Source organism: Balaenoptera borealis (assembly GCF_965194805.1).
Source record: "Balaenoptera borealis genome assembly, chromosome: 5".
Taxonomy (NCBI): domain Eukaryota; kingdom Metazoa; phylum Chordata; class Mammalia; order Artiodactyla; family Balaenopteridae; genus Balaenoptera; species Balaenoptera borealis.
In genome coordinates this window covers 124,325,833-124,349,567 of record NC_138862.1, presented here as the reverse complement: position 1 = coordinate 124,349,567, position 23,735 = coordinate 124,325,833, and the positions used below count along the sequence as shown (strand labels likewise).

The window sequence follows — 23,735 nt, the reverse complement described above, 5'->3', positions numbered from 1 at the left end:
TAGAAGTAGGCTTAAGGGAGGTTATGTAGCATAAAGAGAACAGTTGACTGAGAGCAAATCCAGCAGTAGATGTAGAAAAACATGTGAGGAAAACATGAAGGAGACAGATAGGTGATATGAGGGATGTTAGGAGAGTGAGGGTCAAGGAAACCAAGAGAGAAGAGGTTTTCAAGGAGAGAGTGATCAGGAATATTGCATGCAGCTAAGAAGTCCAGTGAGAGCAGCCCTGAAAAACATGGATAGCATTTGACACTCAGGGGACCTTAATGAGGAGACTGTCCATAGAATGACAAATGCAGAAAAAACCGGGTTTCAGTAGGGTGAGGAGTGAGTGGGGAGGTCAAGAAATTTGGAGAGAAAGACAGAAAAATTAGATAGGTACAGAGTGACTTGAAGTCCAGGCAGTGATCTTTATATTAGAGAAACAGGCTGAGGGAAAGAACCTGAGGAGAGAAACTTGAGACAAATTGAATATATGGTTGTTGCTACTATATGGAAATTTTAAAAATTGTTTTGTATCCTGTAACCTTTTTACATTCACTTATTAGTTCTACTAGCTTTTTAAAAATAGATTCCATTGAATTTTGTACATAGACAATTGTGTCCTCTATGAATAGAGTTTTACTTCTTCCTTTTCAGTCTGAATACCTTTTATTTCTGCTTCTTACCTTATTGTACTGGCCAGAACCTCCAGTACGATGTTGAATAGAAGTTGTGAGAGCAGACATCCTTGTCTTATTCCTTATCTTAGAGAGAAAACCTTCAGTTTTTTACCAGTAAGTACAATGTTAGCCGTCCTTCATCAGGTTGAGAAAGTTCCCTTTTGTTCCTAGTTTGCTGAGAATTTTTATCAGGGATGGATATTCAAACGATCTTATGCTTTTTTTGTTTTCATTTGTTAATATGGTGAACCTTGTTGATTGATTTTTGAATGTTAAGCCAGCGTCCACTTGGTCATGTTGTGTTAATATTGTCATGTATTGCTGGCTTTGATTTGCTGAAATTTTGTTAAGGATTTTTGCATCTCTGTTTATGAAGGATATTGGTCTGTACTTTTCTTGTAATGTCTTTGTCTGGTTTTGGAATCAGGATATTAATGGTCTCTTTGAATGAATTGGGAAGTATTTTCTCCTCTTCGATTTTCTGAGTGTCTATAGAATTGATGTAATTTATTTTTTATATGATTAATATATGAATTCACAAGTGAAGCCATCTGGGCCTGGAATGTTTTTGTTTTGTTTTTTGTTGGAAAGGTTTTTAACCAGGAATTCAACTTCTTTAATAGATACATAATTATTCAAAAAAAATTTTTTTTAGTAATTTTGGTAGTTTATATCTTTCAAGGAATTTGACCATTTAATCTGAGTTGTACAATTCTTTGTATAAAGTTGTTCAGTTATTCCTTTTTAACCCTTTAATATGTGTAGACTTCATGGTGATGTCCTAATGTTGGTAATTTGTGTCTTCACTCTTTTTTTCCTAATCAGTGTAGCTAGGGGTTTATCAATTTTAATGACCTTCTTAAAGAAATGGCTTTTGATTTTATTGTTTTTATATATTTTCTGTTTTCTCTTTTATTGATTTTCACTTTTATTATTTCTATTTATTTTGGGTTTAATTTGCTCTTCTTTTTAAAGTTTCTTTTGATTGATGCTGAGGTCAGTGATTGGAAATCTTTCTTCTTTCCTTAGTGCTATCCATTTTCATCTAAGTACTACTTTAGCTGGATCCCACAAATTTTGATATACTGAGTTTTCATTTTCATTCATTTAAAAATACTTTATAATTTTTCTTTTATTTTTTGACCCATGGGATTATTTAGAGGTAAGTTAATTTTGTTTCCAAATATTTGAGGGTTTTCCAGATATCTGTTGTCAACATATTTTATATGATCTGAATACTTTAAAGTTTACCAAAACTTAATTTTTGTCCCCAAAATATAGTTTATATTGGTACATGTTTTGTGTGCATTTGAAGAGTGTTTTCTGCTTTTGGTGGATACACTGTTTTTTATAAATGTTAATTATGTTAGGTTGGTTGACAGTATTGTTTAAACTTTCATTCTTAATTGCTTTATTGGGTGTTGAAATCGCTAACTATTTGTGGATTTGTCAGTTTCTCCCTGCAGTTCTATCAGTTTTTGCTTCATTTGTTTTACAGCTATAATAGGAACTTATTAACATTTAGGATTTTTATGTCTGCTTGATAAATTGAACTCATCATTATAAAATAACCCTCTTTATTCTAATATTGGTAATATTCTTTGTTGCAAAATCTACTTTGATATTAATATAGCCACTCTGGCTGCCTGGCTGGCTGGTTTACTTGCCTTCTTATTTTTCATGTTTCTAAATTTAATATTACAAGATTTTTAATCTAACTTTGATTTTATACTGGTATCTCTTTCCTCTAACATTGGAAATCTTAATCCCTAACTTTACATAAATACTTAACAACATAATTATTTATTTACATTATCTTTGAAGATATAGACAATAGATTCAAAATAATAATACCAGTATTATCACTGATAATTAGGTTACTGAATGAAGTTTTAGAGGTCTTACTGCTCTGTTTGTTCTAAGAATATAGAATATATCACTAAGGATATAGAATCAAATACTGTGCTCTAGTCCTTGGAACTAATTCCCTTTTTTTTTTTTAGTGGTTTCTCAGGTTTGTTTTTGTTTTTTCTTTACTTTTTAAGGGTTATTTCTTAAGTTTAATCTTACTTTTGAAATGTAAAAGTTTTCTATGTTGCCAAACTCAAAACTATATAAAGCTATCTTTGAATAAGTCCATTCCCAGTCCTCTACCCTCCTAACTCCTATATTTAAAAGTTTTGGCCTTTCATTCCAGTATTTTTACAAGTACAAGCAAATAAATATATGCACATGTATAAATAAAAATTAAAATATATTCGTTTTCTCACTCCATTCTTACACAGAGTATAGAGTTCTGTAACTTCCTCTTTTTTCAGTTAAGAATATATCCTGAAGATCACTCCATATCAGAGTAATTAAAGAATAGATTTACCTCATTCTTTTTGACAACTACCTAGAATTCCATCCTATAGATACTATAATTTAGTCAGCTAAACCCTTGCTAATGGACATTTGGGTTGTCATTACCCATTAAATCAGCTTTCTTTTAATTAGTATTAGTATGGTATATATTTTTCCACTTTTTTTACTTTTAACTTAATTTTATCTTATATTTAAAGGAGTCTTAAAGGCACTGTATAACTTTTTTTGTCCAATCTGAAAATCTCTGCTTTTTAATTGGCATGCTTAGGCCATTCACATATCTATGTAATGTGTCTGTTACTCTGTCTTCATGTTTACTAATCTTTTCTTCTGCCATATCTAATCTTCTGTTAATGCCACTCAGTGTGTTTGTCATGTCAAACCTTGTAGACTTTCAAAATTTAATGTCTTCTGTGTCTCTACCAAACATATGAAATATAGTTATAATAACTTTTTTCATGTCCTTGTCTACTAATTCTATCAACTGTGTCATTTCTGGATCTGTTACTATTGATTTGTTTTTCTTTTTCATCATGGGTTGTATTTTCTTGATTCTTTGTGTTCCTGGTTATTTTCTATTGGATGCTAGATATTGTGAAGTTGCTGGATATTTTTGTACTCCTATGAATATACTTGAAGACTTAGTTACTTGGAAACAGTTTGATTCATTTGTGGTTTGCTTATAGGCTTTGTTAGATGGAACAAGAGTGGCCTTTAGTCTGGGACTAATATTTTCCCACTACTGTGGCAGCACCCATAATTACCAGCTTTTTACTGTGGCCCATGGGATCTCTTGCTAGTCATTTGTGGGCTTCTGGAATTGTTCCCTCTGCTCTTTTCTAATGGTTCTTTCCCCAGCCTCAGAGAGTTTCCTCACATGTGTATGTTTATCAGCGCTCAGCTGGAGACTCCGGGTATGGGTGGGTGGGGGGACCAGTACTTTCGTAGCTCTCTGGAGGTTTCTTTCTCTCTGTGCAGCTTTCTTTCCTCCAGTACTCTGCCCTGGAAACTCTAGTCACTTTGGCCTTCCCCAGCTGACAGCCCTTCCTTTCTTCTCAGGGAGGCCATCTAACAGTAGGCTGGGACAGTTAGAGGGCTCACTTTGTTTATTCCCCCCATCAGAGATCACTGTCCTGAGCTGCTGATACTACCCCTTTTTTTTTTTTTTTAAGTGTTTGAGGTGGGAGGATAAATCTGTTCCCTGTTACTCCCTGTACTATGTACTCCTGTATGTAGAAGTTAATATTTGTCTTTTAGTTAAAAAAAAAAAAATCCAAGGAAAACAATCAGATCATTCTGTATTATAAACAAGTTTGGACTAAACTTATTTTCCTTTGTATTCCTAAAAAATGTGTCAATATCAAATACGTTATGTGTCATATATAAATAAAATACAAGATAATTTAGCATACTAAGGTTATTTTAACATTCGTTTTCAGCTTATCCATGGTTTATGACGTGAAATTGCTTGATTTTCCAATTAGAAGAATAGTTGTATCCTAGGTAATTAGGAAAATATTTCATAACATATGTAGCAAATAAAATAATCTGTATTTAATAATACTACTTGTGTGTCAGAAAACCCAATTTTTATACTTAGATTTAAAAATTGAGTACTTCTGATTATTTTTATAGACTCATACTTTTGGATTATGGGTATTGTTTTTTTGGTTTGTGGGTATTCTTATAGAAGTGTTTGTATACTGAACAGCATTTTTCTCATTTTTTTAAAATAAATTTATTTATTTTATTTATTTATTATTTTTCGCTGCGTTGGGTCTTCATTGCTGTTCATGGGCTTTCTCTAGTTGCAGCGAGCAGGGGCTACTCTTCATTGTGGTGAGCGGGCTTCTCATTGCAGTGGCTTCTCTTGTTGAAGAGCATGGGCTCTAGGCGTGTGGGCTTCAGTAGTTGCAGCACGCAGGCTCAGTAGTTGTGGCGCACGGGCTTAGTTGCTCCGCGGCATGTGGGATCTTCCCAGACCAGGGCTCAAACCCGTGTCCCCTGCATTGGCAGGCAGGTTCTTAACCACTGCGCCACCAGGGAAGTCACCATTATTCTCATTTTTTTTTTAATTTTATTTTTTTTTAAATTATTTATTTATTTATTTGTTTGTTTGTTTTTGGCTGAGTTGGGTTTTTGTTGCTGCGCACAGGCTTTCTCTAGTTGCGGCGAGCGGGGGCTACTCTTCGTTGCAGTGCACGGGCTTCTCATTGTGGTGGCTTCTCTTATTGTGGAGCACGGGCTCTAGGTGCGCGGGCTTGAGCAGTTGTGGCACGCGGGCTTGAGTAGTTGTGGCACGTGGGCTCAGTAGTTGTGGCTCATGGGCTCTAGAGTGCAGGCTCAGTAGTTGTGGCTCACAGGCTTAGTTGCTCTGTGGCATCTTCCCGGACCAGGGCTCGAACCCATGCCCCCTGCATTGGCAGGCGAATTTTTAACCACTGTGCAACCAGGGAAGTCCTCTCAGTGTTTTTATACCTCATAAAATTATAGTGAATTTTTATTATTAAGATTTTACATAATTAGTGTTTACATGAGGTAAATTTGGTATTAGAAGGAAAGTAATACAGTATATTCAGGCACAGTGGGACTGTAGGAGGACTTAAACTTTAGAAATGGGGTTAAGAAAGTAGAAGTTGAGTCTCGGCCCACTTCTCACAAGTTGTATTACCTCTTTAGCCTTATTTTGTTACTTTCTCACGTAAGCTTTTTGAGCCTTACTTTCTTCTTTAAAATGACATGATGATACCCTTCTCAAAGGCAGTTGTGAGAGTTTGATGCATTTTGTGAAAATAAATAGTAAACTGCAAATACTATATCAAAATCAGGTATCATTTTGAGGTTTAGCCTGAGAAGTGTAAATTTCAAACAGTATGTACAGTGGGAAAATTTGACTGTACCCAGGCCTGACATTAATAACCAGAATTGTTATCTTGGCCTGTACTTTCTTCGGTTAGTTTCAGAAATTTTTTAAATTTGATTTTTGATACCCAATTTAATAGAAATGAGTCATATTATCATTTCTTTCTTTACTCGGCAGCACACCATTTGCACCTCACCCACGTATATGATCTGTGGGTTGTGGAGAGAAATTAGGATGTTGCTCAATAGCCCACATCGTTCAACAAAGAATACTTTTCACTAACACTCAGGAGTTTCTTGTAGGCACTGGGAAATGCACACCTTTAGATGCTAAACTAAATTCGTGAACTCAATAAAGAGAAAATTTGAGGAGCAGGTCATTAAGTCAGATTCTGTGTTCTCTGTAAATACCAATGACTGTGTTGTCATGGAGTGGATGAGATGACCTTGGTTTTTATGGTCTAAAACTTTTTCTACAGAATGATGCAGGAGCTGTTACTGAGAGTCAGAATAAAAGGCTGCAGAACTGTATGTGGCTTGCCCTTTATTTATGAATCAGATTTTAAGTGGAAGCCACAGTTGTTTCCTTGTTTCTCATTCATGCTTTAGCAGAGGATATGATGCCACAGATTTGACTTGGTTTGTACTGTCTCCTTTAAGGTTCACACAGCTTTCTTTTCCTTTTTAGAAGCCACAATAGTTTTAATGTATAATCAAACCACAGCGTGTACCTTGTTGGATAGACCTTGTGTATGTCCAAATATTATTTGGTAGTCTCAGTACTGACTGAGGTGGTCTAGTCCTATTTGGAAATACAGCGAAACTAAATAAATGCATATGTACATATGTTTGGGTAGGTGGTATATAGGCATACAACTTCAGACATGTGGAAAACAATTTTAACCCTTTGAATGTATTAATTCGTATTTAAAGATAATGTTTTAGGTTGTTTAACTTGAATATGAATGTTTTATGTTGTTTAACTTGAATATAATAACGTTCATTTTTCTTTATGCTTCCTTAGTGTCAAGGCATGCCATGGTTTGCCTCTCATAAATGGACAAAGCTGTGACCCTTATGCAACAGTTTCTCTTGTGGGCCCTTCTAGGTAATGTTTATTGAATTAGTATTAGATTTTTAAGTTTTAAAGTTTAACAATTACAAAATTAAAGTTCTGAGAGAACTTGCTAAATAGCTATTTATGACACAAAGTAACGAATGCTTTGAAAGAAAAATCTTCAGTTAGTTCTATTATTCACTTGCAAACAATCAACTCCTATTTTTATAAAAGAAAATGAGTGCCATTTCAAATCTGCCAGACTCTTAGGCTATGAGGAGCAACCTGTGTCTTACAGTAGTTAAAATGTACTTTAAAACATAAACCTGACCTTCATTCATCATCAGCTTTCCTAGTTTCAAACGTCTTAGATTTTTATTGCAGGTAGAATCCTGTTTTAATAAATGCTAGCTCAAAATAGCAAAGGAATTTCTATATTTTTATCTGGAAAACAACTCAGGACTAAAAATACCTTTTTTGCTCATGGCATCTGTGCTGTACAGAGAGAATTCCAAGCTGTAGACAAACTGCTGAAGTACCAGAACATGGTGAAGTGCACTGTATCATTGATTTTAATTACTTATGATAATTTATGGAAAATCTATCACACTTTGTAGTATTTTCTATTTTATAATTTCATTATGGTTTCTTTCAGAGCCTGACTAGTCTGAAATTTGTCTACAACTTGAAGGTTTAGAATCAGGAAACAAAGAGCATACTATTCCCTCTACACAAACACATGTATATACACATAGACATGTACTGCTTCTTCCCAACCCCAAGCTATGTATTCTTATTTTTTAGAAAATCACCAGTAAGTCACTTTGAAAAATGTGTTTGTCCCTATGTATGTAAAGCACCATGCCTGGTACTTATTGGGTTCTCAAACAATAGTATCCTATTATTATTATAGATGGTTTTATATTTAAAAATATAAACCTGACCTGTTTGCTAAAAGCAGATACTCAATCCTATAACATTCATACTATCAGAGGGATTGAGTTTTGTGTGTTAAAAATGTTTAATCTAGTGGAGCTGTTTTTGGTTTTTGTTCTTGTTTATAATCAATACCTAATAGATTCTTTAGTGTAATTGCTTAGTAATGTACAGATAGAAATTATTTGGCTTGTGAATTTGTTTTAAAAAGTCACTGTTGGTTTTGATATTGTACTGTCATTTGGAGGATGTTACCATTGGCGGAGGCTGGGGAAAGGTAACATGGGACTTCCCTGTACATTTCTTTGCAACCTCCTCTGAATCTGTAGTTATTTCAAAATAAAAGGTTTTTTAAAAAAGCCACATTGTAGCTGAAGCCCAAGAAGTAAACTAAGAATGCTTTTCGTGTTCCTCTGGTATTTTTCAACATAGATAAAGGTACTCTGAATCTCATTGTCTTCCTTCTACCATTTATTTCGAGTTGCTTGTATAATAGAATGTGTTATTAAAAACCCCTGAAATAAGGTTGGCAGTCAATCTAGTATAGCCATAGAATAATAAAATCTTGGCATATATCAGATATACAAAATTTGTGTATTCTTTGATTTGAGGTTTTAGAGACACCTCAGTTTTTTTCCCCCAAGTAATATTTAAAGCTACTGCCTTCCCCGAGTCATCTTAACAGTTAAACAGAAAGAGGTCAGGCTCCCTGGTTGGAAATAGCATGTTTTATAATTGTGTACTATTAAGTTCTACAAGGTAAAACTCTACCACATTGGAACAGGAATGACCAAAAGAAGACAAAAGTAAAGAAGAAAACAAGCAATCCGCAGTTTAATGAAATCTTTTACTTTGAGGTAACATTTTGTTTTATTTAAATGTTAACATTGAATATTGAATGCTGATTTACTTCTTTTTTCAAATTCTGGCCATAGTCATAATTTTATTAACTAATGCAACTAAGCATTTCTAAGCAGTAGAACCACAGTGTAACACAGTAGAGGCCCAGTGCATAAAACAAATAAAGGCAGAACTCTGATTGTTTTGAGGATGGGGAGATCTAGGACCACACCTACTCTTCAGTCATCCTCAATATCACAACCCCCTTCACACAGAACCCTACCTTATCCAGCCCCTGACCTAACATGCAGTGGCCCCAGGACTCTTCTGCAGAATATTATCTGAAAACCACTAGTTAAATAAGGACGATATCACTTGGTAGATCTGGGTTCTGGTCCCAGTTGAGTTTGAACAGATCACTACATGGGAGACTCAAATTTCTTATCCTGTGAAAGGATAATTTTGTAAGAGAAAACAGTAGCATCCCTACCTAACGCAGAGTTTTTAGGAGGTTCAAATGTGAAAATGCTTTGAGACTATAAAGTATTACATGATTAAGGCCTTATTATTAAGTTCTTTTTAGCTAAATCACTCTATGGACACATGCTTATTTTCACAGAGAACTTCAGCTGCCTTGAAGTTGCCCAAAATACAGTGCTTTGGAGTTCTTTACTGTGGAGCATTTGTTAAATAAATCCTTTTTCATATTATTAGAAAACTATAGGAAAAAAACAAAAATAATCAAACTCTATTCTAAAAGATTGTGTTCTACCCATAGAATATTTTGCAGTTGAGATTACCATGTAGGGAAGATTTGAAAAAAAGAGTTACGTTTTGTGCTTTTCCTTCTTTTTGTGTGTGTTTTTTTTGATGTTTCAAAGTAAAAAGAGCGAGGGCACATCTAGCCATGCCTGATTACTGTACTTTAATAAGGGAACACAGTTGAAGAAATGCCAAGATTGAAGTAGGAGGAATTGTGGGGGGTGGAGGCAAGGAAGAAAGAAAACAAAAGAAAGTGCGCCAGTGTGAGACGCCCCATTTCCCAGCTCAGGACTTCCTCAGTTCAGTTGTTCTGTACTTAAAAATGGCTGTTACATCTAGCCTGGAGAAAACCAAGAAGGGGCGACTTGCAGCAGCAAGCAGATGGTCTTTTGACAGTCAAGACCTGACCTGTTTGCTATGTGCAAGCATACATATTAGGCCTTGAACCATTCATTCATAGGGCCCTTTGTTGAGTTGATTATAAAGATAAAAGTCCAATCTCTGTCCTCTAGTGAGAGCAGGAGACCCAAAGCGTACACATGCGTGCACACACGCAGCAGTAAAATGCAGTAGTAGATACTGGGTAGCTCTGCTCTAGGTGAGTTAAGCCAGAGTAAAGAGTATTAGAGAAGGAACATTTTGAGCAGAGACATAGAGACAGAAAAGCAGAAAGTTATGTCCAAAGAGTAGCAAGTAGTGATTTGACCAAAAGGGAATAATGGGGAGTAGGACCAACTAATGAAAGGCCTTGAGAGCCAGGCTGAAGTGCTATGTTAGCCATTGAATGTTTTTGAACCTGGAAGTAATGAGTAATGCACTGTTTTGGGAAGAGTTAACCATGATCTGTGGGCCAGATGGCTGAGAGAGAGAACAGAGATCAAGAGACTGTTGTAGCTTAGGTGTTTTTTAAAAAAAGGAAAAAGCAGAAAGCAGGGGGGTTCTGATTCAAGAGAGTAATATGGAAATGAGAGGAAGAGATGGATGAGAAAGAAACTGCAGATGGCAAGATAACAAATTGGTTATAGAAGAAGAGAGAAAATGAGGACTCAGATGTTGTCTTCATGATTTCAAATCTGGAAAAATAGAAAAGTTAAGAAGGAAAACATAAGTGGTTCAGTTTGGGGCATAATGAGCTTGAACTCAGATATGCAAAATCCTCCCATAGGAAGTTCATGACTGAGATGGGTGATGGTTGTAGATAAAGAATCAAGAATTGCTTACAGCAAGTCAGGAAAGAAAGCCAAGGGAATAGAGGTATACGATAAAGGAAAAAAGTGAAGAAGGTTAGTTCTGCCACATATTAAGTATTTGACTTTGAGTATGTCTCTTAATTTCTGTACTTTAGCTTCCTCATTTTCAAGATGAGGATAATAAATCTAGCCCTGCCTGCTTCAGAGCAGTGTTCTGATGAATAAAAGAGATAATGGATGTGAAAGCACTTTGTACAGCACTGTGCTGCAGCTCTTAGAGCAAAATAAAATATAAAACCCTGGAGGAAACCCATATTTATAGATTCTGAGGAAGAAGTACCAGAGGAAGAAGCCAAGAGAGCAGAAGATAGCCAGGGTAGTGCTGGGTGAACTCAAAGAGCAGAGTAGCTCTGGGGAAAGGGAGTATGGTTGTATGGTCACTTGTCCAGATAAAGCGGTCAAGGAAGGTGAGAGCTAAGAATTTCATCATCAGACTTGATGATTAAGAGAGGGGTTTGAGGAGGGTGATCTGTGAGGAAGTCAGATTATAAGGAGTTACTGTAGTGAGTGGGTGGTGAGGAAGTGGAGGCTGTAAGGATGGGTAACAGTTTTGAGATATTTGTCTGTGAAAGGAGAGAGATAGGAAGACCATAATTTAAGGGGAGAATTTTTCTTAGGCTTGAATGAGGTGAACAGTCTGGTCAAGAAAAGCTGTAATTAAAATAGATCAAATGCTTGCTGCGTGTTTACTGCGTGCTTATTACTGCATACTGTGTGGGGACGGAGCAGTCTTAGAAGAGAGGAGGATCATCTCATCCTCTTGTTTGGAAGAGGATGAGAACGCTCATCAAGTAAACAGGCCTGTGTGGGAACGGACACGTTCAGGTGGACAGTAGTTGAGGAAGTTCCTGCCAACGGCCTTGATGTTTTTGGTAAAAACGTGAGAAGGAAGTGTACGGGTGGCATTGGTATCTTGAGAAATGTGGGAAGGTCTTCAAACAGTTCCTAGCCTGTGCAGCTTCCCTGAAATGGAGCACTTTTACTCTGAGTCACCAAGAGATTACATATGAGCCAGAGAACCCAGGGTCGCCATAGACTGAGCTGATGAGGACGGGTATGGAGGTCAGGTTGATCTTGATATTTTTTTGCCACCTTATTCTTGCCACTCTGCTATTTCCATAGCTGTTTTTGTATTTAGCTTTTGGGTAAAATATTACTTAGGCATTTCCCTCTGTTTATAATATACACAGTCGAACATTTTAGGGATGATAGTTTTTTAAAGTTCATGTAAGAGAAAGATATTTAAAAATTTTTTTTACTAAAATATTTTGTTTATAGGTAACCAGATCCAGTAGTTACACCAGAAAGTCCCAGTTTCAAGTAGAAGAGGAGGACATTGAAAAGCTGGAAATTAGGTATGTGTCTTGGGGTTTTACAGAATTGCTATGTTCTGTGCCAAAAGAAAATCCTAAATTTAACTAAAAAATGTGACTCAAGCTTAACAGAATTCTCTTTAGCAAGTTAATTGATGAAACTTAGAGGAATGTGCATCTAATTTAAATCCAAATAATCTTTTCAAAATCCGATTTCTTTGCACTAATAGTTAAGGTGTATTTATTTTAAAAATAAAATGAGCTAATTTTCACCTATTTTGTTATATTTTTAGTTTTTCCCGAATTTAATTGCTCCTTAAATTTCTAAATCATAGCATAATGGATGCAAAGAATATATAGAAAAGTAATTATATATTAGCCAATTTAGAAATAATTTTTTTATTCTTCTTAACATATCTGCTGTCTAACAGAAATTTCAGTGAGGTAAGAAGTCTTGTAAGATGATTCAACAGGTGCATGTGTTTGAAGTTTGTGCTATTTCCTAGGTCTTAAATATCTATGCTGTTTGGGAGGGGAAAGTTTTGTGAATGCATGTATAGGTGTGGTGTTAACAGTGTGTTCATCTAAAGGGTGTATTAATCACATGTTTGGAATGATCAGGTAATGTATTTTTCTAAATCACCTATCTTTACATATTAACTGGTTTTAATTGAGAAAGAAACTGTAGTCTTGTGTTGGTTTCTTTTCTCAAAAACAAAAAACGAACTCTGTAGTCCTTATTTTTACAGGTTAAAATAAAGCGTAGACTTTGAAACTAAGAAACTTAAGTGCTTTCTTTTAGATTATTTAAGATAGTCACTTTCTATGCTTTTAAGTAAAAGCTACTGCAGTATTCTGCTTTCTTAGTTTAGATAGTGAGGTATAAGACAATGCTAACATCTCTTGTTTTTAAGCATGTAAAATTATGTCTGGTACTTTTGCCATAAGCATCTTTGCCGTAGGCATTTTTGCCACAGACATTTTCGCCACATGACTAATTGGCCATAAGTCAGCTTTGCTGTGAAAAATAAAATAACTGATTGACAGTTTGGTTTCAACTGGTTGAAATGTGTTAGCGTTTCTCCTGGTTATCGACGTTATTGATAGCTTCATTGAGCGGACAGGTGACGGTGATTTGCCCCAAGAGTTGGTTTCTTATTTTGAAACACACCACATTGGAGGAGAAAGAGTCTGAGGGCCTGAAAGGCACAGAGTCAAAGCCACATTTCGCGTAGGACTTCGAAGCATCCATCAGCAGACATGTGACACCATGGCAAGAACAAACAACCGTGTGGAGGCTTCAGTACAAAACTCAGAAACCAATACGCATCCTAGTGTTTGGAAACGCATACCTCTCTTAACGAAGGAAGAAATTCTAGGAAAAAAGTGCAATGCTGAATGAGGAGACAAATCAAGAAGCAAAAACAAAAACAACGTGTGAAATACTGTGAACAAAAGGCTTGGAAGATAAGCGTTTAGGTACAGCCCACAAAATAGAATCAGTATTTGTGCAGCATTGCCATGAATTTACACACATTTTGAATGTATTCAAATAAATTTTGTATTTTGCAATAAAGTCTTTTTAATTTTGTTGTTTATTTTTTATGTTTTATGTTTGTGTCTTTTTTAATGTCTCATTTTTTTATTTTATCTTTTATCACAGAATTGCCTTTTGACCAATTAGTTATGTGGTGAAAATGTTTGCGGCAAAAAGTGCTTGAGGCAAAGATGTCTGTGGCAAAGATGCTTATGGCAGAAGTACCCAGAACCGTAAATTAATGCTATAATACGAATCATAGTAATTTGAAGCTTTTTGGTCATGTGCGTTCTCTTACACATTGTTTGCAAAAAATAAAGCCAGTTTTTAAATTTTCAGGATCGACTTGTGGAACAATGGAAACCTGGTCCAAGATGTTTTCCTCGGTGAGATTAAGGTTCCTGTGAACGTGTTAAGAAATGATGCTTCTCATCAAGCCTGGTAAGAAGACAAACATTGTAGTGAACTGCATAGTAGGTCATCCCCTTTCATGCACTGTATATGCAAATAAATGCTTACTTTGAGCATATTTTAAGTTTTTAATGGATAAGCCCAAAGTCATTAACACTAACTGATTTGGCCATTTATTTATTGTTGCAGAAATATAAGTACAATTATATTAGTTTTATGACTTGTCCTCTGGTACTGAGATAGAAGAACTGAATTGTCTAGGAATATTTTCCTGTTCAAAACTTAATCTTAACTCTAAAGAAAAAATATAAAACATTTCGAACATTACGTAAGAGTTGCCCATGTGAGAAGATGCTTGATCACAAATCAGCATCTATAGTTCAGAAGATGGGCATGGGAACTGTGGATGTTTGAAAGCAAAAGGTTTATTGTAGGGATTCAGCTGTTTACGGGATCTCACCAGTGATTTTCCTACCCCAGATTCCATTGAAATGCACCATGGATGGCTCTGATGTTATTTTCTAAATGCCTATGATCTAGATGTTGTTGAGCTGATCCAGTTAACACACTTTTCAGGAGCTCTAGTGGCTCAATATTGGCTACAATATTACCTTTTCGTGACTTCTAATAGTGACATTAAACTCATGTTAATGTTCGGACATTAAACTGATGTTAGTTTCCTTAGTAGAATCAGTGTGAAACTATTGTTTTTTTTCTGTCTACAGCACCTAAAAGTGTATATCCTTTCCCCTCCAGTAGGTTGCCCAGTAGCCCTCATGCTAGACTTGGGTTTCAACTGAGTATAAACAGCATGCCTTTCTCATTTGCCTCTTAAAGCCCCCTTTTTAGGGCTCGGTTTCAGTTGCCTGGAAGAGGAGTTGAAACTGAGTGTTCAGATGTTTCTTACTGTGGACAGCAGTCTCTTACTGTGGACAGCAGTCTCATTTGTCTTTAGGATTTTGCTTCTCCTGAGTGCCGTCAGGCATTTTTCACTTTGGACTCTGTTGTCCTCAAACAGTTCTCCGTAGTAGACTGATACTTATTTCTATCTATCTATCTATCTATCGATCGATCTATCTATCCATCCATCCATCCAACCATCCATCCATCCATCCATCCATCCATCCATCCATCCTAGGTCTTAGTTGCAGCATACGGGATCTTTAATTGTGGCATGAAGAATCTTTTAGTTGCAGCATGTGGGATCTAGTTCCCCTAACCAAGGATTGAACCCAGGTCCCCTGCATTGGGAGCACGGACTCTTAGCCTCTGGGCCACCAGGGAAGTCCCTAGACTGATATTTAGAGTCTCAAAAATTTTGTTTTATTTTTACCTCTTGCTAATGCAGATCTAAGAGTTATTAGTCTTTATGGTGGCGTTTTATACGCTGTAATTTCCAAAATGTGTCCATAGATGGAAACTTGGTCACTGTGAAAAATTGATGAACATTTGAGGCTTGTCATTCACCCCTGCCAATCTTCTTCCACCTTCTATAAAATTAGCATACTGTTTAAAAAATATTTATTCATTTATTTATTTGGCGCATCGGGTCTTAGTTGTGGCACGCAGGATCTTCGTTGCGGTGCGCGGGCTCTTCATTGCACTGCACAGGCTTCTCTCTAGTTGTGGTGCGTGGGCTTAGTTGCCCCGCTGCATGTGGGGTCTTAGTTCCCCGACTAGGGATCGAACCTGCATCCGCTGCATTGGAAGGTGGATTCTTTACCACTGGACCACCAGGGAAGTCCCTAGCATACATTTTAAAATGAACTCAGTTCATTAAGTCTTTAAAATGATAGGCCGTGCTATTTGGTACAAAATAAAATGTGAGTCGTTGTGCCTCCCAAGGCCCCTCAAAGTGAACTTGAAATGTGCCATTATAGCCTTATTTTAAGTAACAGGTCTCCAGACAGGCCCTCCAAATTTGGCAAAATTTGTAGAACTACCTAGGCAGGATGTAAGAACACTAACAAACAAAAATTAATTTTATTCCCATAGATTTTTTTTTTTTTGCTAATAATACTTTAAAAGTAACCTGCCCAAAAGTATGTGTTAAAATTTATACAGCATGAAATAGAAACATCTGCTAATTCATTTATACTTCCCTGCATGTAAGGAAATATAAAAATGTGAATGCAGTTTTCTTTTAAGTCAAATTAAAACTCAGCCTCCTTTGTCAATTGTAGAGCTGCAGCATCCCCTTGTGGGGTTGATGGTAACTACATGAAAACTCAGGAAAAGCTTTATTTACCTTCAGCATTTCAGGCATATTCTTTCTAATCTTAATATTCTAGCTCATTAGTGTTGATAATATCTAGTTTTAACTTTATCATATGTAGATCACAGAATTTGATTAGACTTTTTGAATAGGTAGTATACTCACATGGTTCACAGTTCAAAAGGTAAAAGTCTATCTCCTGCCCCTGTCCCCCAGCTAACCATTTTCCCTCTTCTGAGGCAGCCACTAGTTTGAGATTGTGGAAGTATTTTATGTAAGTATAGGCAAACACGGATATATCCTTCTTTCCCATTCATTACACAAATGTACACATTTAAAAAAAATTTTTATTTTATGTTGGAATATAGTTGATTAACAATGTTGTGTTAGTTTCAGGTGTACAGCAAAGTGATTCAGTTATACATATACATGTATCTATTCTTTTTCAAATTCTTTTCCCATTTAGGTTATTACAGAATATTGAGCAGAGTTCCCTGTGCTATATATAGTAGGTCCTTGTTGGTTATCTATTTTAAATATAGCACTGTGTGTACTTGTCAATCCCAAACTCCCTAACTCTCCCTCCCCCCCACCCTTCCCCCCTGGTAACCATAGGTTCATTCTCTAAGTCTGTGAGTCTGTTTCTGTTTTGTAAATGAGTTCATTTGTGTCTTTTTTTTTTTTTTTAAGATTCCACATATAAGCGATATCATATGATATTTGTCTTTCTCTGTCTGACATAACTTCACTTAGTATGATAATCTCCAGGTCCATCTGTGTTGCTGCAAATGGCATTATTTCATTCTTTTTTAATGGCTGAGTACTATTCCATTGTATATATGTACCACATCTTCTTTATCCATTCATCTGTCAGTGGACATTTAGGTTGCTTCCGTGTCTTGACTATTGTAAACAGTGCTGCAATGAACATTGGGGTGCACATATCCTTTTGAACCATGTTTTTCTCTGGATATATGCCCAGGAGTAGGATTGCTGGATCATCTGGTAGCTCTATTTTTAGTTGTTTAAGGAACCTCCTTACTATTCTCCATAGTGGCTGTACCAATTTACATTCCCACCAACAGTGTAGGAGGGTTCCCTTTTCTCCACCCTCTCCAGCATTTATTGTTTGTAGATTTTTTGATGATGGCCATTCTCACTGGTGTGAGGTGATATCTCGTAGTTTCGATTTGGATTTCTCTAAGAATTAGTGATGTTGAGCATCTTTTCACGTGCCTCTTGGCCATCCATATGTCTTCTTCGGAGAAATGTCTGGTTAGGTCTTCTGCCCATTTTTTGATTGGGTTTTTTTTTTTATATTGAGCTGCATGAGCTGTTTGTAAATTTTGGAGAGTGATCCTTTGTCAGTCTCATCGTTTGCAAATACTTTCTCCCATTCTGTGGGTTGTCTTTTCATTTTGTTTATGGTTTCCTCTGCTGTGCAAAAGCTTTTGAGTTTAATTAGGTCCTTAATGGACACATACTGTATCATATTCTGTACCTTACTTTTTTTCACTTTCAATTTAGTAGAACTTCAGTAAGTATTTGTTGACTTTTTATAGTGGTTAAGAGTATGGACTCCAGAACGAAACTGCCTTGGTTCAAATCCCACCTCTGTCATTAACTACCTGGGTGACCTTGGACAAGTTGTTCCACCTGCATGCCTTTGCTTTCTTTGGCTATCAAATGGGGATAGTACAAACAGTACCTGCCTCCCAAAGTTGTTAGAGGATGAATTGGTTTCATGTAAAGTAAGTTACAAGTGGGTATACCGTGGGTATAACTCAGGCTCTCATCATTATAGTTATTGCTGCTGTCATCACCATTATTCCACATCAATACATATAGAATTTCTGCATCTTTTTTTTTTTTGGTACCAGTATTCCATTGGTTTGTAATGGTATAAATAAAGAGAACCTTAGTTCTCTGATCATCTAGTTCAGTCTCATTTCACCAGTTACATCAGTGTCAGAGAACTTAACATGTGCAAAGCCTTTGTGTGATTGTACACACTGGTACAGTAATTTCCTCCTAAATGATCCAAAATGAACATTAAGAAAATAGATGCAAACATCTTTTCATGTTATAATTTAAAATTTTGAAAGTAAGATTCAAGTAGTAAATAAAACACATGGTTGGAGTTTTTTTCAATATAAGCACTTTATACAAATTTAAAACTAGATTAATATTTACTTTAAGATGAGTTGGTTTTCTAGTTTGCTAATTTTGGCACCTATCTTTAATCTCCTATCTTTAGTAAAACTCTGTTGATAATGATTATCTTTCTGGAACCAGAAATAACATTTAAGTATTAGTAATGGTGCCTCTGAACAGTTATTTTCCAGATTAGGCAGCATTATACACAAATAATTGTAGTTTTTGCCTGCCTACCTCAATTTTAATTACACAGACCTTGTTAAAATTTTTCAAATGCCGATTTTTTTTCTGTTAAGGGGCTGTCAAAACTGCTGACTCTTGAGAACATTAGGATTGCTTTTTTGTCTAACTATGAATGAAAAAAATACATGTGAGCAACTGAGTGCCACTTTCAGTTGATAACTTCTCTTTGTTTCCTGTTCCTTATTCTTTCAAACTGAAACACTTCATTCAAAAACTGAAGAAAATATACTTGAGGTTTTTTTTTTTTTGTATCCCTAGACCTCAGACACACCAGATATCCTCTACTTAACAAATCTTGAGGTTTTTCTTTTTAGCTCTAATTCGTACAAGACTGCTTAATTCACCAGGGCTCCTTTAGATTGTTTAAATTGAGATTTTTGTAACAGTGTTTTAAAATAATAAATTACATGTACATAATTATATAAATAATGACATTATGTATAGTTATTTTATATATATATGTTTTTTAACTTTTACTTGCATTTATTTTTTTGCAGCATTTATTCCCGGGCCATAAGTTTTTGTTTCTTCAGTTTCTTCTGGGATATCTTTTTCTTCTGTGCAACCTCCTCTTCTGGTTTAGGAACAATCTGTTCTTTTTCTGTGAGGATCATCTCAATGTGGCAGGGAGAGCTCATGTATGGGTTGATCCGACCATGAGCTCTGTAAGTCCTGTGCCGTATCTTGGGGGCTTTGTTCACCTGGATGTGCTCAATGACCAGAGAATCTACATCTAAGCCCTTAAGTTCAGTATTACTCTCTGCATTTTTGAACATGTGCAGTAAAAATTCAGCACTCTTTTTGGGCCTCCGACCCTGTGTCCAGCCCCACTGTTTGGCCTGGGGCACACCTACGAACTCCACCATTGTAATGATGGAATGGCGCACATTGCTTCTGTAAAGTGACATCCTTCAGATACTTGGTGGCTTTTCAGATATGCATACACTTAATGGCCTGGGCAGTTTCACGAGTGTTCTTAAAGTGAACACGAAGATTTGAACCTCTTGATTTGCCTGATTTTTTGTGGTTTTCTGGGTCAAGTGAATATCGAACCATTTTTAGAGGTTACCTCAGGCCGTTTACCGGAAAAGCTATTTAATATATTTTAAGTGGTAACAGTTATATGTATATAAATGTTTTATAAATAACATTTACTGTGTACAAGGCACTATTCTAAGTGCTTTACTTATATAACCTCCTTAGGGATTAAATCAGTTAGATACAATTATTACCCCTTATTTAAGAGGTAAGGAAACAAGCACAGAGAGATTGAACAGTTTTCCCAAGGTCATACAGCTATGATTTGGACCAAACTCTTTGACTCCAAAGTTTGTGCTCTTAACCAATGTACCATAATAAATTTGTACTTTGGCATAAATACTTTTGAATATGTTTAAAACTCAAAAGTATTCTCTGTTTTAAGCTGTCAGCAAAGATTTGAGTGTCCCTTGCTTATAAAATATTATTAAAAAGAAAATCGAGTGAGTGGTCCCTTCTCATTTAAAAAAATGATCTTTTCAAGGAATGGGTAGGACAATTTTGAAATTCTGTATTTTGTTCAAGTAGACATGGGTGAAGTATTTTGTCCATAGGAATTTCTTATCCTGCCAAAGAAACCCAAGGAGACAAGTTTAAAAAGAGCGGCAGGAGCAAGCCCTTCTGGAGTTCCTGAGCATCCTAAAACAGTGTATGCATAAAAATGAATAACTGCATAACACTGCCCTAATCCCTCTGCAAAGAATGTGCCATGTTAGGACTATAGACCTATTTTGCGGGTATTTTGTAGTTTTATGAGAGTACCAGAGGGATAAAGCATATTCCTTCCCCCAGTAATTTGGAGATAAGGGAATTAGAGATGCCCTCTGAATATAATTTCTGTAGAACAAACCAAAACAGAGTCTGTAACCTGACTAGAGTTTGAGGACACTGTTTAGGATGGATAGGTGCAGTCCCTGGGAGGCAGAGCCGGGTTTTAACTGTAACGCAAGTAATTTTATCCTTCCGTATATGGAAAACATGAGTTAAAATAGAAGGGGCAGAATAAAAATGTATCCCAAAGAGGCCAACATGGGTGGCGACTGCCCATTCAAGCACAGTCAAGCGGTAAGGGGATTCTGTTCTAGAAGTATTGTTCTTTCCTTGGCAAAATTGTCTTAGCTGAGAGATTCTTAAGATTTCCTTAGATCTCTGTGTTGTGTCTCTGTACTCACCACAGCACCTTCTGATAAATAATTTGGCTTTCCAAATAGCTTACCAATAGGTAAAAAATGTATTGATCAAACATAAACAATTGTATTAACAGGTAAAAAGAGGTATTAGTTGAAGTAGGAGATGTAGATGAAACACTATGGGAAATGGTGATAATTGTTGAAGCCAAGTGATAAGTGCATGGGGTTGATGGTGAGGGTGTTGCTTACTAATATTATCACTCTTCTCCCTACTTTTGTGAATTAACATTTCCATAATAAAATGTATTAGTCACAAAAAAGTGTGGGTCTCTTTGCCATTTGACTGTTGTACAGTCTTTCCTCGGTATCCATGGGGGGTTACTTCCAGGAACCGTGAAGTTCAAACCCATGTTGTTCAAGGGTCAACAGTATTTCTTTTCATAAATTTAGTAATTGGCCTTCTATTTTAAATATATTAGTCTCTGTGCTCAGTCATTGCAATTCAGGTTCACTTTGAGATGTGCTGTTAAAACTAGGTATCTGAGTCTGCAAAGCTACAGAACATACACTGCATTGTTGGAAGTTGACCAAAGTGATGCCCACATCAGGATGCTTGGGGATCAGCCAGCTAGACTTCCCTTAGAGGCACTTCAGAGTCATCTTTGCTAATAGCCTTATTTCCAATTATTTCCATAGGCAAATTGTTTAAATCAGTATTTCTCAAGTCAGAGACTAGAAGTTCTGAAGGTTGGTCTTCTGAGACAAGAATTCCTGTTTTGTGGGTAGTGATATAATTTCTGTATAATTTCTTCTCCTTATATTACCATTCCTTCATCTTTTAAACTTTGCTTGGTTAATTCTCTAGTTCTCTTTTATATCTTTATCATATCTTTCTGAAAGCTAGAATTCTATTAAAACCCCCTCTCTTCTATTTTTAAACAAGTTAGTCTATTAGGGGAAGACATCAAAAGTAAATATCAAAACTACTGACTCCTTTATACAAAGCATTCTAGCTAATGAGTGAAGGAGGGATGATAGAATTATAGTTATCATTTTGCAACCTGTGCAGATTATTGACTCTCGGCAGTGGTCATCAGTGATTGCTAATATCACAAAAAGAGGAAACAGTCAGACATTAGTGCCTCTTGGTGGGACTACACAACACTCTAAATGAAATGTTCTTGCCAGAATATGAAATCTGAATCTAACCAAGCCCCTAGATCTATCTACAATACTACAGGAAATACAGAGGAGACAAAAGAACATGTTAAATGACATCACAGAGATAGAGTTAACACAGTCCCAAGTCTGGAAAATTGTATAGATAAATTACCTGATTTCTTAGTGGTTAGAGGTAATCTATAGGTTAAAAGAAACTTAAGCTATCAACCAATTACAATCTATAAAACTTGGATTTGACTAGAATATAGAAAACTGTTTAAGTTTGGGAGAATTTGCATACTGATTGGATAGTAATGATTTTTAAAAGTTTATATATATATTTATAGTTATATAGTTACATATACTTAAATATTTATAGATGAGATTATAAAACACCTGGAAATTGTTTTAAAATAATGCAGGAGTGGGATGGGAGGAGTGAGTAGAGAGATGGCTAAAACAAGAATAGCCTTGAGTTGATAATTATTGAAGTTAGGTGATGGTACATGGGAGTTCAGTATGCTACTCTTTTTACTTTTGTATGTATTTTTTAATTTCCATGACAGAAAGTCTTTAAAAATAACTTAGATTTCTGGTTTTGGTCCTACAAACTTCTCTTGAGTTTTAAACACTTCTCTTTCCTTGGAATATTTAAAGCTGCCTCTACTTTTTACATATATATTTTTTGCCTTTTACTTACCTGAAAAAATTCATGTAAATCTGATTTTTGCAAATAAAAACATTTTCAATATATTTGCACTGTTAATCCTTTAATAATATAAAAATCCTTTATAAACCTTCTATCACTAACTTTTAAAAAATAAGTTCAAATTTTTACAATGTAGGATTTACCTTAAAATGAGATCACTTATACCTTCTTGTAGTACGTCTTATCTATTTCAACCAAATGTGTCTTTCTTAAATTTAGTTGGTAAAGAGTTATTTTTGATAATATGTTGGATTTTGTGTTTTATTTTTTATTTTTTTCCTAACGTGCAAGCTAATCAGACTCTTATTCAGTCCTTTTGAGATCTTGATTTTTGTATTATCTATACTTTTTTTTCCTGGATTAAAATCTATTTTTAGCTTTCTGTTTCAATAGACAGCCACTATTAAGCCTCTGAAAATTAATACTCTGCTATTTAATGAATTATCCTAACATTAAATATTAAATTGACTTTTTTGATTTAGTTTTTTGATAGCTTAGCTGTTTGTTTACCTCACCAACTTTGATGCCCATTACCATTGCATAGAATTGATTCTATTTTTACTTTAGGTACTTGCTACAACCAAGAGACAACGGAAACAAGTCATCTAAAACTGATGACCTGGGATCCCTTCGATTAAATATATGTTATACAGAAGACTATGTGCTTCCTTCAGAGTACTATGGTCCTTTGAAAACCTTGCTGCTAAAATCACCAGATGTTCAGGTACTTTAAAAATCTTGTGTGTTACTTAATATGGAAAGGCTAAAATAATTCTGTAAATGATGAGGAAAAGATTTCAGAGTATCACGTTTTATTAAAACTATATATACATGTGTATATATGTATATACACACACACACTCTGTATGTATGTGTATATATATATAAATATATATATATTCTGAACCAGAGTACTGTATACCAATATCTGCTCCAAATTTCATCTCTGATAAAGATCTAGAAAATTAAATATTATTCTATACAACAGTTATCATTAATGAACATATTTGAATTACTTTTTAAAGGCTAATGATTGAATATTTAATCATGCTTCTTTGATTTTGTGCTTGTTTTCTACCTTTCTGTAT

At 35.4% G+C, this 23,735-nt stretch overlaps 1 protein-coding gene and 1 pseudogene across 5 annotated transcripts in view; one reads left to right on the top strand and one right to left on the bottom strand.

Moving 5' to 3' along the window:
• The window catches only part of RASA2 (RAS p21 protein activator 2), a 115,965-nt gene that overhangs the window by 56,216 nt on the left and 36,014 nt on the right, over positions 1-23,735 (top strand). For all 4 annotated transcript variants that reach the window (XM_082393596.1, XM_082393595.1, XM_082393597.1 and 1 more), the window contains exons 6-10: positions 6,913-6,996; positions 8,666-8,738; positions 12,012-12,088; positions 13,923-14,024; positions 23,215-23,371. In XM_082393596.1, the coding sequence (XP_082249722.1) occupies positions 6,913-6,996; positions 8,666-8,738; positions 12,012-12,088; positions 13,923-14,024; positions 23,215-23,371 (493 nt within the window). The remainder of the gene's footprint in view (positions 1-6,912; positions 6,997-8,665; positions 8,739-12,011; positions 12,089-13,922; positions 14,025-23,214; positions 23,372-23,735) is intronic.
• On the bottom strand, positions 19,110-21,467 carry LOC309629498 (large ribosomal subunit protein uL22 pseudogene; annotated as a pseudogene). Its single transcript has one exon. The product of its transcript is annotated as a large ribosomal subunit protein uL22 pseudogene (transcript).